This window comes from Styela clava, chromosome 5 (assembly GCF_964204865.1).
Source record: "Styela clava chromosome 5, kaStyClav1.hap1.2, whole genome shotgun sequence".
Taxonomy (NCBI): domain Eukaryota; kingdom Metazoa; phylum Chordata; class Ascidiacea; order Stolidobranchia; family Styelidae; genus Styela; species Styela clava.
This window is the reverse complement of record NC_135254.1, coordinates 2,107,029-2,121,047: the sequence shown is the minus strand read 5'-3', so window position 1 is coordinate 2,121,047 and position 14,019 is coordinate 2,107,029. Positions and strand designations below refer to the sequence as shown.

At 38.4% G+C, this 14,019-nt stretch overlaps 1 protein-coding gene across 1 annotated transcript in view; it reads right to left on the bottom strand.

Annotated features, from left to right (window-relative positions):
- LOC120343891 (chitin synthase chs-2-like) overlaps window positions 1-5,553 on the bottom strand; it is a 57,791-nt gene extending 52,238 nt beyond the window's left edge. Inside the window, exons 1-3 of the mRNA XM_078112840.1 lie at window positions 5,192-5,553; window positions 3,956-4,178; window positions 3,008-3,178 (exon numbers count right to left, since the gene is read on the bottom strand). Coding sequence (XP_077968966.1) covers window positions 3,008-3,178; window positions 3,956-4,178; window positions 5,192-5,518 — 721 coding nt within the window. The 5' untranslated portion in view covers window positions 5,519-5,553. The remainder of the gene's footprint in view (window positions 1-3,007; window positions 3,179-3,955; window positions 4,179-5,191) is intronic.
- Window positions 5,554-14,019: the final 8,466 nt, after the last annotated feature.

The window sequence follows — 14,019 nt, the reverse complement described above, 5'->3', positions numbered from 1 at the left end:
CGTATATTCTTACCAATTCAATTATACCGGTATCTTAATTATGTATACCGGTATCCGCCTTTTTCCGGCCCGTGAATATCTTTCCGTTCCTAATTTTGGACTACGGTCAACCAATTTTGACGGTCAACCAACTTTTGGAACCACTGACTCTAAAATTCAACATACCCCCAAATGAGCGCAACCTAACCCACACGGCCAGTCTATCTTTAACGATAATAGAGCCATTACTCTAATTACTATAAAATTCGATTGATTTTCCCATATTTTTTGTACGGTATTTAAATGAATACTTTTATGGTCACTTTTATATTTTAAATAAAAACGCGCGAATTGTTTAACTTTCATTGTCGCGTCACAAAGTTTGTTTCGTCAGCATAAACTAGTTTCGTTTTCTCTTGTTTAGTTAACGTATATCTGTGCCATACATGATACGGGATAATTATTACGAATTTTGCAAGTTTTTTTTATTAATCAAACATGGTCCGGATCTATACAAAAATTCTGTTTTTATATTATTGTGTCATAGTTTTGTTTGATTATTTGGATTATTTGCTCATAGGCGACTAAAAAAAGAAATTTTAATCGGTTCCAAGAACATTCATAATGGAGGATCAAACACACAGGGACACGATCGCCTAGGCAGGGGTCACCAAACTAGGGCCCGCGGGCCAGATCCGGGCCGTGGCGTCCTTCCATCTGTCCCGGAATAATACGAAAAAAGGCGAATTTTTTTTCTAAGGGATGTTTCCCCTAACATCGACTTCCTTGTTTATTTCGTAACACTGGCCAATCAGCAAGCTGCAAAAGTAACGTAACAATAGGTTTCGCGATTTTGAATGCTATTCGTTAGTTTTAGATTGTGTTTCGGAAATTTAAGTATGAATCGAATAAGTGAATCATCATTTTGCCTTCCTAGGAGTTGTAGTTTAATTGCAGCAATCAGTAATCAAAAATGAGTCTGGAAATAGCTGTGATAAAATAGGCTAAAATTCTCTACTAGTACGCAACGATCACACAACGTTTTTTTTGCGACGGATGCACTTGTGGCGCGTGCTTTCGGCGAAACTGTTGCTGTGTACGTTTCCTGCGCTCAAATGAACTTCAAACGTGCATTTTGCGCTAATAGTACTGTAATCTCTCGCTTACTGCTCCAATTTCACAAGTCACATTAACTTTTGTACTGCTTACATGCGGATATTCATGACAGCAATTGTTTTTCTATGATGTTCTCGATCTATATTCTGCGATATAGAATTTAATATTCTTCGGAAATATAAAATTTATATTGACGAAAATATTTGTCCGGCCCGTTTCAACACAGTTTGAGTCAGACCTAGCCGAAAAAGTTTGGTCACCCCTGGGTTTTCACAGTGCTCCATACAGAACCCCACCCTCAAGTCTACGTGCGAGAAAACCTGGAGACTACGCGAGGTATTCGTTTACTTATTAAAATACTGACTTAGCTAATTTTGTAACTGTTCAAAGAAGCAATAACGGCAATATTGAAATTTGACAACGTCAGCGTCCAAATGTGGCAACAGTGTGACAATATTTATAAGTTCCAATAAATAATGCCATATTTAAATTACCGCCTTGTTGCCAGGTTCCGACTCTACTTTACGGTTATGTTTGTCAAGTGTTAAATTTACATCTTTAATATAAAAAATCTGTGAAACTTAGATTTATTTCTGGCTTGTAATAATTAAACACAAATCCGAGCCATTAAATAAGGTAATTTTAATTTACTCAGAAACATTAACCGGTAAATGAATTTTTTTTTACTGTTTTAATTTTTTTGAATTTATTGTAGGACTCTGTAAATAACAGTCGGCGCTTCAGAGGTATATGTATACCAATATGGAGGTAACTGATTTTGTTCGCCTACTTACAAGTTGAATAAAGGGACTGAAACCTATGGGCAGGGGGTATATTCACTTAGCTAACATATAGACAGTCCCCGAACTCGTAATAGAACTAAAATAAGGAAAATCTGAATAAAATTATGGCTTAACCCTAACCTGGTACACACACTACAGGAGTATATAACAATCAACTTTTTTGCGGGCTCCATAACACCAAACGTTTGAGAACCCCTGGCCAGCTGGATATTAAAACTTGCCTTTGAACATACTTGTATACAAAAACTTATATTTAAAAATCTTGTAACTCTTCTATCGGCTCTCTCTACTTTGACTGAATTTAAATTAGAATTGCACTTATTCAGATTCGAATTCGCGAACTCAAACTACAAACTTAAACGCAAAATTTTTGCATTTTTGACTTGGGATCGATTTGTACTAGTATTGCACATCAGCTTGAGCCTTTTCCAGTAACCTCAATCCGAATATTACACCGTCGCGTTTTATAAATTAGTAATTTGGGGGGAGGGAGGGGGGGGAGGCAACTGAAAAAAAGTCCCACAGCTTTACCTAATGAAAAATATCAAGTCTGGTCATAAACCGCAACTTATCTCAATATGCAAAAGTCTAGCACAGTGGTTCCCCTAACACGGTCCAATTATGGCCCGCGTGACGATTCAATATGGCCCGCCTACAGTTTTGCGTTCTAGATATCGCCAATTGGGTACTCCCGAAGTATGTGAACCAAAATGGTGGACACTTGAACGTAACATAATGCATGTGTACCAGGTTAGGACATAATTTCAGATACAAATATTACGGGAGTCACTTGGCTAGTCCCCGATCCCGTAATAGAATTAAAATAAGGAAAATTGGAATAAAATTATGGCCCAACCCTAACCTGGTACACATACTACGGGAGTCACTTGGCTAGTTCCGGAACTCGTAATAGAACTAAAATAAGGAAAATTGGAATAAAATTATGGCCCAACCCTAACCTGGTACACATACTACGGAAGTCACTTGGCTAGTCCCCGAACTCGTTATAGAACTAAAATAAGGAAAATTGGAATAAAATTATGGTCTAACCCTAACCTGGTACACATACTACGGGAGTACCCAGTTTTTAATACAAAATACCGAATCACCTGATGAAATCCTTTCTCTGGTGTCGACCAATGAATCCCTGTGCCTTTTGAAGCTAGGATCCTCCATGTGTACCTTCTTTGTTTCTCTACGATGACGAGATCCGGGTCTTCCCCCTCCTTTCAAAGCAGGTTTGAGCTTTCGCTTCCCGCTGAAAATCTTTACGGCGTCCTCTAGTGGAAGAAAAAGAAAAGTGTGTTAGCGTTGGATTATGTTGGAAACGCAGATTACAAATATAAGGTTCACCCCCCCCCCCATTGCCCAGAAAAGTCTTTTGACTTATTGTTACATCACTAATGTCACTGAACTGACTAATGTTATGGCTAGCCGAGGCAAATAGCGAAGTTGGATGGCGTGCTTGACATTATGACGTCCGAATTATTATCTGGCTTTCTATTTTTTTGGTCGGGAATATATGCTAACGATAGAAAACTAAAAATCTAAAGCGGATTCTATTAGCCTTGGATGGCTATGTCTGATAACTATGTGTTTGCACAATAAAAGTGTTTGTTTTATATTGCACTGTTTATCTATTCTTGGCACTATTGTGGCCCGCGAACAATGAAAAAAATAAATTTGTGGCCCGCGGAGCCGACAACCTTGGACCACCCTGCTAGATGTTACGGTGTAACTTGGTAATTAGAAATAATTTCAGACCAATAGTGTAATAAGTTGGGGCCATATTCACAAGTTCATCCCGTGTCAATCATCATTAGTTCATTAATTATTAACGAGTAAGACGAAAAGTGGTAATGTTTTAGTGTTTCTCGATTCTAATTATGTCCCTTGGCGCCGGTTCTTCGCATAATCGATTGCACCGATTGCGGTTTTCCGAATATAACAGAAGTGGGCAAATTAGGGCCCGCGGGCCGGATGTGGCCCGCTTGTGTGTGCTGAAATTGCGACTATATCTATAAAAGTTGGCTTTGCTGATAAAAAAAAAATCCTACCTATAGAGTCCACATCTCTTCCGTACACAGTTGGGAATTCATCAGATCCCTCAGGTTCGGCGCTGAAGTAGTGAATTTCTGCTACGTGTCCTAATGTAAGCACTCCCGTTTTCGGGTTTGCGCTCCCAATAGTTTTAGGATGGATGGATATGACACTGTCTTCGTCCGAACTACCAGCTGTTGTGATTATGGTGATGGTGCACTTAAGATAGCTTGCAGCAGCCTGGAAAAAAAGGGAAATTTTGAAATTTGGTAATTTGAGGGTTAAGAATTTTATATTTACTAATGGTGGGAGATGCTGAGAAAGGGGGGATAAAAAACTTGTGACGGAAGTGTAGACGGAATACGTTACGATTTTGAGGGAGGCGTAGCCATGTTTGGGGATCGCCCCCCCCCCCCCCCCCCCCCATCCCCTCTCATTTCAAATTGTTAAAAAAGCAATTTTTCGTTGAACTTGAAACGCATTTTAGACTCTCAATACTCTGGAAACCCCATATTCTCCGGCCTCCGCTATCTTTTACGATTTAACTTCGCAATTAGAAATTTTAGAATCTCCCCCCTGGTCTGTGGATGCGAGCCAGATAAAAAGATTAAATTTGTTTTCATTTTCAATGTATATAATTGATTTGTGATTGCGGCTGTTGTGATTATAGTGATGATTTAAGATAAATTGCAGCGGCCTGAAAAAATGGGAAATTCAAAAATTTGTTAAAAAAGAGGGTTAAGAATTTAATTTTTGCTGGTTGGAAGATGCTGAAATAGAGGGGGGGAGATAAAAAAAATTGTCACGAGTCCGTTCGTGAACTCCTTGCAGCTTCCTAGAAACTCGAAACATTAATTTGTCGGTGGAATACGTTGAGATTTTTATGCATATTCATGTGTTGAAAGCAGAGGATTGAGTTCACCGGACCATTTATTAGCTTGGGGCAGCCTAGGAAATACAGAAGAAAAAAAAATACAAGGTGTCACAATTTGGATTTAGTTATAACGTCAGTTTTCAATGTATCTCACACAAATTTGTTTTATTTTATGAGGTTGTTCAAGTTTTTTATTTCAATTAACACCCTTTCCTTTCCATGCGTTTCTAGTCAAGTTGACTAGTGGTTGCCCGCAAATCTCAAATCGAGAAGAAAGAAAAGTTTGTTTTCATTTTTAATCTTTGTAATTGAAGCAGTTGCTTGCACAAAGCCTAAATGGAAGAGAAAAAAAAGAAAAGTTTGCATTGAAATGTCTGACCTGAACCATCACTTGATCGACCCAATTTCCATCTGCGCTCATGTGTGACAAGTAGTCCTCTTTTGATTTGTCCGAAATAAAATTAACCCACGCTTCCCCCTGTTTTCGACTGATGACGAGGTTATTACGTAAATAGTTGACGCAATTAGCACGTAAAACGTCGAATGTTGTTGCTTTGCTTGGTATTTTTAATTCCAATTGTCGTACTAATGAATGAAAGAAGCAATTCCCGTCCAAATCGACGGATTCTCGACGGAGCCGCCATTGGCTCAGTAAATCATCGAGTTTGCTTAAATCATGATACGCTATAGGGGAGTATTCCTCCATTTTTTGTCCAATTAGTTACTCCATTTAAGTTTGAAAATATTTTAAAGTAATTTGAAATCTGGTATGGAAAAGAGAAAGGGTATAGTACTATATGGTGTTTCTTATTCATAGCACGCTTATCTACTGACTTATGTGAGGGTTCGGGACCTAGCTTTGAACAAATCTACAACTTATTTATGAGAACTCTTTCCACTTAAAAAAAAACTGTACACATACTACAAGAGAGCTATGCTCAAATATATGGACACGTAGAGTCACATAATTTTGATGACGTCATAGCGAAAAAAAAAGTAATAGCCTTCTGGAGAAAATTTTTATCTTTAACCACTGAAAATTTTAAAGCAATTGGTCCAGTATTCGAAGAGAAAAGCGACTTTTTAAAAACGTTTCAAAGAACAAGAACAAGAACAACAACAACAACATAATATTGAAACATCGTTATGTCCACTACGTGTCCAAAAATAGTAAATCATTTGCTACAACTCTTCTACTAGTACTATTTTAATGGTCTCGAGGTTTGCCATGAACAAACTTGTATAAAAACGTTATACTGTATATCAGTATAGGCGTAATTAGATGGGGGAGAAATAAAGGTCCCCGCCCCCTCTTCCCATTTTTTAAAATGTATGAAACAACATTTTTGGACACGTAGTGAAAATTTTGTTGTTATTGTTATTATTTGTCTCCGTCAACACGTTTTGTAGAAATCGCTTTTCTCTTCGAATACTGGACCAATTGATTTGAAATTTTCAGTGGTTAAAGATAAAAATTTTATCCAGAAGGTTATTACTTACTTTTGCGCTATGACGTCATCAAAATTATGTGACTCTACGTGTCCATACATTTGAGCATAGCTCTCTTGTTATCATACATAGCAATTTTCGTGGCTTGAAACGCAAAATACTTTTGAAAACTCATGTATTCCCGCTGTCTGTTACGGCCTAACTTGACAATTAGAAATTTCACCCCCCCCCAATCTTTGAAAGTTGCTGACTAAGCCTTTGTATACCAATACGGCGCAATATTACAAAATCTCGCATTTTTCGCCCCTACTCTAACTCTAATATGACTGGTCACGTCCCTGTCGCCTATTTCAGTTTTGTATTAAATGTGAACTCCCAACGGAAGTTTCCCAGCGACTCTCTTGCTTATTTCCGTAACAATGGCCAATCAATGGCGAAGAATAGGAGAAATTTTCTTCGTGATCAAAGGTTTAAAATACAACAATAAGTAAGCGAGTGAGTCATATTGCATTGACAAGATCGGCCATTTTGTCATAAAACCTTCAGTGATATCGGTGATTTTGGATCGCTTTGTCTACCTATGACGTAGACAAACAACGACCCTCGTGCCAAATCCGGCTCGTTGGGTAATTTAACCTGCCTGCTTAATCTGGCCACTACCGAACTAAACCAATTTTTTATATTTTAGCTAAAAAATAGCACAAGAAATATGTTGAGATTGCGATTAAATTTAGTTTTGGCACGAGGCTTATTGTTTCCCACTTTTGCTTTCGTAACACTGCACATATCGTTCATAAAATGTAACTTTATACGTCACACTTACATGGCCTGCCAGTCTGGTTGGGCAAAAATTTTAGCCTCTGGTCTGGATACCTTTCTGACCACTGAGCGGTTCTCAAAGGAGACGTCGCGGCGATTTGCTAAGTGTGCCCCGAAAATTAACATAATTGTGTCAAACATAACTAAAACATGATTGAATATTTTACATATTGCATTTATTATAAATGTTTTATTGTTTCTTATTTCAAATGCTGTGTATGTGAATCAACAAATTAATTTCACCTTTCTCTGTCGTTTACTTCCTGTTACGAATTGTCAGTCTATCCAACGAATTACCTCATTAAACCATACTCACGTCATCTAATTGCCATACATCGCCAGTTTACGATCTCAACTTAACGACATGAATAGACTAGCACCAAGAGTCCGCCGTATTCTATATGGTTGAACTATCTAATCCTCTTTTCTTTCCCCGAAATAACAGAGAAATATCCAATCTTACATATAACTCATGAGATCTACATTCAACAAAGCCCCAATAAACTAAATTTATGTTGCGTAATGTGCATCGCTCTTTGACGATCTCGACTTGGCGATATAAATAGACCAACGCCGAGATGGCGTCATATTCCATATGATCAAACCACCTTATACGCTTTCATCTCTACAAAATACGCATAAATCACAAATTCTCCATTACATGAACTATTTAGATATCTTTTCTAGTTTCGATAAATCGTTATTGAAAATCGCTTTTCTCCGCATTTGGAAAAATACACTTTTCGAAATGACTAAGCGTTGTATATGGCATGGTAACCAGTCAAGTAGTCGTCGTTTATATACTAGTAAACCATCTAATACGCTTCCTTCACCCTCGAAATAAAATAAAAATCCTATTTTACCCAATATTCAGATTGAATTTGTATAAGTTATGTTATATTCAAGTATTTTAAAATCTTTCATATGACATTGCCACGCTCCAAGATATCGTCGTAATCTATCTGTACGGTATATCAATTAATCATCTTATACTCTCTCTCTCCCCGAAATAAACATAAATAAATGCGGTGCTCCCGAAGTATGCGAACCAAGATGGCGGACATCGGAACGTAACATGGGTAACAGGTTAGGGTTAGGCCATAATTTTTTCCAATTTTCCTTATTTTAGTCCTATTATCAGTTCGAAGACTAGCCAAGAGCCTCCCGTAGTATTTATACCTAAAATTATGGCCTAACCCTAACCTAGTACACATATTACATTCCGATGTCCGCCATCCTGGTTCGCATACTTCGGGAGCCCCAAAAAATCTCCAATCTTACATCTAACCTATGAAATCTACATTCACCAAAGCCTCCATAAGTTAAATTAATGTTTTGTAGAGAACATCATCACCCTTCAGCGAACTCACCTTAACAGTATTAATAGACCAAGGCCGTAAAAACGCCATATAAGCTGTCATAGTTAATATTTTACGAGACGAGATCCTCTTCAGTTTGTGATAACGCCCAGGCATCTGTACATATTTGTTACATAATCGGCGTGTTTGTATAACTTATGAGTTTTAAATTTGAGAAAGGGTCATCTTCTGTATTAGCTCGGTCGTTATGGCTCAACGTGCTAAGCGTTAGGAATACGCTCACCACCGCACCTCTATGATTACTCTGTGTGGTTCTTAGGTCCGAATCCCATGCGGGAATAGTTATGTGCGAAAGAATTGCTGGACTCTTTTCCGCCGTAGGATGGTTCACATAACCGCTGGTCGATTACGGCTTCCTCCGTCAAGTCCGTGTTCCCGAAAACAAATAACTAACTAATCCCATACGCGACATGGATTGTTAACCAGACGGAAGGCCGTGGTTCGCCATGTGATTAAGCCGTCTTATCAGCTTTCCTCTCCCCGAGATAAATATGTAAATTCTATTCTATCGAACTCCCTGACAACTAGGGCTGGGCATTTCGAATCGAATATTCGAATCTAATCGAATAGTAAAATATTCGAATCGCTCCAGACAAAAATTGGATCGACGCCACATTTTTACATATACAGCCCCTGTTTGACATGAACACGCAAAAACGAAGATAGATATCTCCCATGCCTAGCGCGAGCACACTACTCCCTGGGTGAGCTCTCGGAATAAGTCGAATTATTGCATCTATCTTACACGTAACATATCATCTTTGAAACAGACGCGCATATGCGACCAACCCATCTTTACGTATACAGCCCATGTTTAAAAATAACATGAAAACGCGAACATAAACCCATCCCGTGACTAAAGCAAGCATACTACTCGCTAGGTAAAACTGTTGCGACATTCGAGGCCGCTTATCATTTAAATAAACAAAGCATTAATTGCTCATCGACTCATTGTTTGCACGCTTTCTCTAGGAGACGAGTCACAACAACAACTTTGTCACAGCTATAATAGTGACGATATAATTATAAGGTGTTCATGAATTCTTGAAATTTTCAAAAATTGAGAAGGAAATTTATATATACCATATATTGTTTTGGGTCTCACAGATGAAGTAAAAATACTTTACAATTACTGATTAAAAAAACAACAAACCTGGTTAAGATATAATAAGAACTCACTTCATTATAAATTTGAAATTGTAAAATGACTTTATTTCTGCGTTTATTAGAACTGACCGTTTACAAGTAAACTGCCAACTGACATTTGCTTCCTCTAATTCTACAAATTAACACCGTGAAATAGTCATTGTTACGACATACATACGCAGATAATAAAAAATTATGAGGAGCAAAGAAGTGACTGGGAGCATCTGGCGCCTACAACAGCCTTTTTGACTTTTATGTATTGAAAATGAGGTGGTTCTCTCCATCTCTTTTCCTAACCTGCTGTCTATATGGCGGACCAATAGCCCTGTATAGAAGAGGCCATTCAAATGGCGATCGGGACCATAAATCCACCCTTGTTTCCAACCTGCTGTCGGATCTTGGAGACCGTACATTTGAACCCGCGTACATTTGAACCCATGTGTATATTCGCAGGTTCAATCTATATGCGGGTGCTAAAACCCATGGGTTAGGGTTAGTATGGGTTCAAATATCAATAAAACAAAACAAATTTCCATAGGTGCAAATGTAATGGAACCTAGGATCTTCTGTATAGACACCCCTGCCACCCACTCTAAATAAAAAAAAATTACTAACTATTCAGTTAGGATTAGAAATGCAGATTGCGCTTGAAATTCAAAAATTCAAATCATTCCTAATTCGAACTCCAACTGGACAATCACTAATTTGTTATTTTAAAACGTAGCGGGGATGTTTATCTCAAATTTCACATCTTTTGTGGATCCCCGCTGTCTATATGGTAGGTCAATGCCGCGGCCCTTTGTTATGAAGTCCATTCAAATGCTGATTACTGACTTCCACTGAAATGCCAAACGCAACTGAAACTATATTTAGCGCACCCGTAGTGTGTGAGCCAAGATGGCGGACACCTGAACATGATATTTATACCAGGTTAGGGCTAAGTCATAGTTCTATTCCAATTTTCCTTATTTTATTTCTATTACGAGTTCGGGGACTAGCCAAGTGACTCCCGTAGTATTTGTACCTGAAATTATGGCCTAACCCGAACCTGGTCCGCCATCTTGGTTCATATAGTACGGGAGTACCTATATTTTTATATGGTGCCTTTCACTCCAAATAAGGCTCTGTATAAGCTACGACTGACATCTCAAGTGTAGGGGTTGCGGAATCAAGTCTGAATTCGATTTTTAAGGGTAAAACTTGGATTGCAAACTATTTGTAACGTTTCAAAGCAAGTCTTTCACATACATGTATAAATTACTTGACTGCTATGATGAGTTGCTACAACGCCGCACTATATATATGCGTACTTATCGCTAAAATGCTTTTACGTTTATTTATTTTAAAAGTCTCTGTGGGTTCTATGGAATTCGTTTTTTTTTGTTCGATTTTGTCTACTGTGACAGATTGAATACCCATACTACTTGGTTTTGGCCTTCTTGTACGTCCATATATTCGAACATCGCGGTCTTGTTTGATTTCATATGGTTTAATTGGATATGTTTTCTCGGTAAGATATGTCGAGGAATCGAGATTCGAGATCGAGAATAGGAATCGGATAAAAATATAATTCTTGTAAATATAGTCAAACTTCGCATCCTTACTCGGGTGATTTCGAGGACGCGTATCGATTAAATAAACAATACATAAATTGCTCGGCTAATCATTGTTTGCGCGATAGACATGAAACGAGACACAACAACTCGTGACAATATTTTATAGGTCGTTCAACCCTCATCAGAATCTACATATTTATCAAGAAAAGAGAGGAAAGTTGATAAGACGTCGATGTCGTACCACGCCACTCGTCAAGTTGTCAGAGCATATTTCGCATAAGATAGGATTTTGATATCAATCTGGAGGTAGAGGAAAGCCGATAAAACGGTTCAATCATATGGCGAACAACGGTTTCTCGTCCGGTTACCGGTCCATGGCAATTGTTACCAGTATGGGAATTGTTAACTAGATATTTGTTTCAAATGCATGAATTGCGAAATGTTTATTTTTTTTAGGTATTGGATTTTCACATTCATCCCGAAAGAGAGGTGTATCATTCTGGCATGGGTGACTAGCTACTTATTTGTTTCAGATGCACATATTTGGGTGCTCCCGAAGTATGCGAACCAAGATGGCGGACATCGGAACGTAACATGGGTAACAGGTTAGGGTTAGGCGATAATTTTTTTCCAATTTTCTTTATTTTAGTCCTATTATCAGTTCGAAGACTAGCCAAGAGCCTCCCGTAGTATTTATACCTAAAATTATGGCCTAACCCTAACCTAGTACACATATCACATTCCGATGTCCGCCATCTTGGTTCGCATACTTCGGGATCCCCCATATTTGTATGGTCGGTGGAGCCGCAACCGATCAAGCTCCTTCGCGCTTTTGATATAAATAAGTGACTTTTTTTCGCGACCCCAATTTTTGTAAAATCCAACACAGTCGATATTTGCGACCCAACAATAAGAAAAGTACAGTAATTCCAAATGTCAGCATATTCCAGTCAATTTTCTTAATGAAAAATGTATCGTAACTGTATCGTCAGCCAGTTTTTCCAGGAACGAAAAAATGGTACTCCCGTAGTATGCAAACCAAGAGGGCGGGCATCGGAACCTAGTCTGTGTACCAGGTCAGGGTTACCAGGTTGTGCGCCATGTCGGTGCACATACTTCTGGAGCGCCCGATTTTTTACACCCTGGGTTTGAGGTTAGATCTGAATGCAGGAACGAAGTCAAACTAATTTGGATAAGATAGGATTTTCATATTCATCCCAGGGGAGAGGAAAGCCGATATGACGGCCCAACCATATGGCGAACCACGGCCCCTCGTCAATCAATTACAATTTCAAAAATCAATTTTATTTTGGTCACTCTAAAAAAAAACAAAAAAAACAAACAAACGGACAAACAAAATGCAGAGGACCTGGAGGACGGGCATAACTTAGTTACCAGTCCATGTCGAGTGTGAGATTAGTTAGCAGTTATTTGTTTTCGGAAGCATGGCCTTTGATCCAAAAAGTAGGCCACCTATGAATACCGGGGAATTTTCCCCTTTTCATCACCTACCAGCGTTATTGTCGTTGTTATGTAATAAAGCGTCCCTTAAATCAGACTTGTGCGCAAACAATGACAATTAGTTTGTTTGCTTCCCTTACGGTACTGGGCAACGTTTGCCAGACAGGCACCTTGAACTACGTCATATTTTATTGGTGGTTAATGACGATTAATGAATCAAAACGGTAATAAAGTTTTTGCGGTTTACCGGTCCTGATTCCTCTCAACGTAATAAATGTTATGGACTGATTAACGGCGGTATATTAGGTGAACAAAGTTCAGGGACCTGGAATCAGAAATTGATTAACATTGCGGTTCGCGACCTCTTTTTTATTAAATACCTACCTACTTAGCGATCTCGATCGGTAAGTATGTTGATAGGTATTTGTTTGTCTGTTTCTCTTTCGTATGTTACGCGATGTCTCACGAAAGCGAGGTTGAATCTGCTCATCATCATATCTCTGAACAGAAACCTATTGATTTTGGATAAATTATGTCATATAATTAGCGAGTTATTGATTAATTAGTGATGGGACACGCTATTCAGTCAGAGCGAAGGAATTGAAACCGAGATGGCCGACCAAGATGGGACACAACCTGAACATAGTATGTGTACCTGGTTAGAGTTGTGCGCCATCTTGGTACGAATACTTGCGGAGCGCCAATCCTTTTATTTACAACAGCTAGGCCAACGTTTATGTAATAATAAGATACACAATGTAATAATCAGGGTCTTTATGACGTTATTTTCGTCGACATTTTCAACGGAAATTTATATCCATAAAATCTATAGTCCCCCTGGCTTCGCCTAAGCTTTTATCGAATAAGTAGTTACTTACAACTCTTCTATCGGTATTATTACTTATCGATTTTAATCGGTAAGTATGTTGATAGGTATTTGTCTGTATGTCTGTTAGATGCACGCGATATCTCACGAAAGCGAGATTGAATCTGCTTCAGATTTTGCATGTGCATTCATCTTATCTCGGACCAAAATCCTATTGATTTTGGGCGAATTATGTCGTATAATTAGCGAGTTATCAATCAATTATTGATATAGTGATCTAGATTTTTGTAAAGCGAGAGAATTTTGAGACCCGCCGAGTGCGTGTGTGCGATGCGCAGTGCGCAAGTTACAAGAGCGGATGAATCGAAACTGCAGTTTCTGTTTTGGGGGATCCCCTAACTATCGATCGATAAGTCTTCGGTTTCCAACCGATATTCTCGTTTCCATTTTGGAAGAGTTCTCATGACTTAAATTTGAGCTAATTTGATAATTAGACCCAATCTTACGCCTAGCTCAAGCAGACGACCTGACAATGCCTCCAATATTTACTATTATTACAAAACAATCAAAA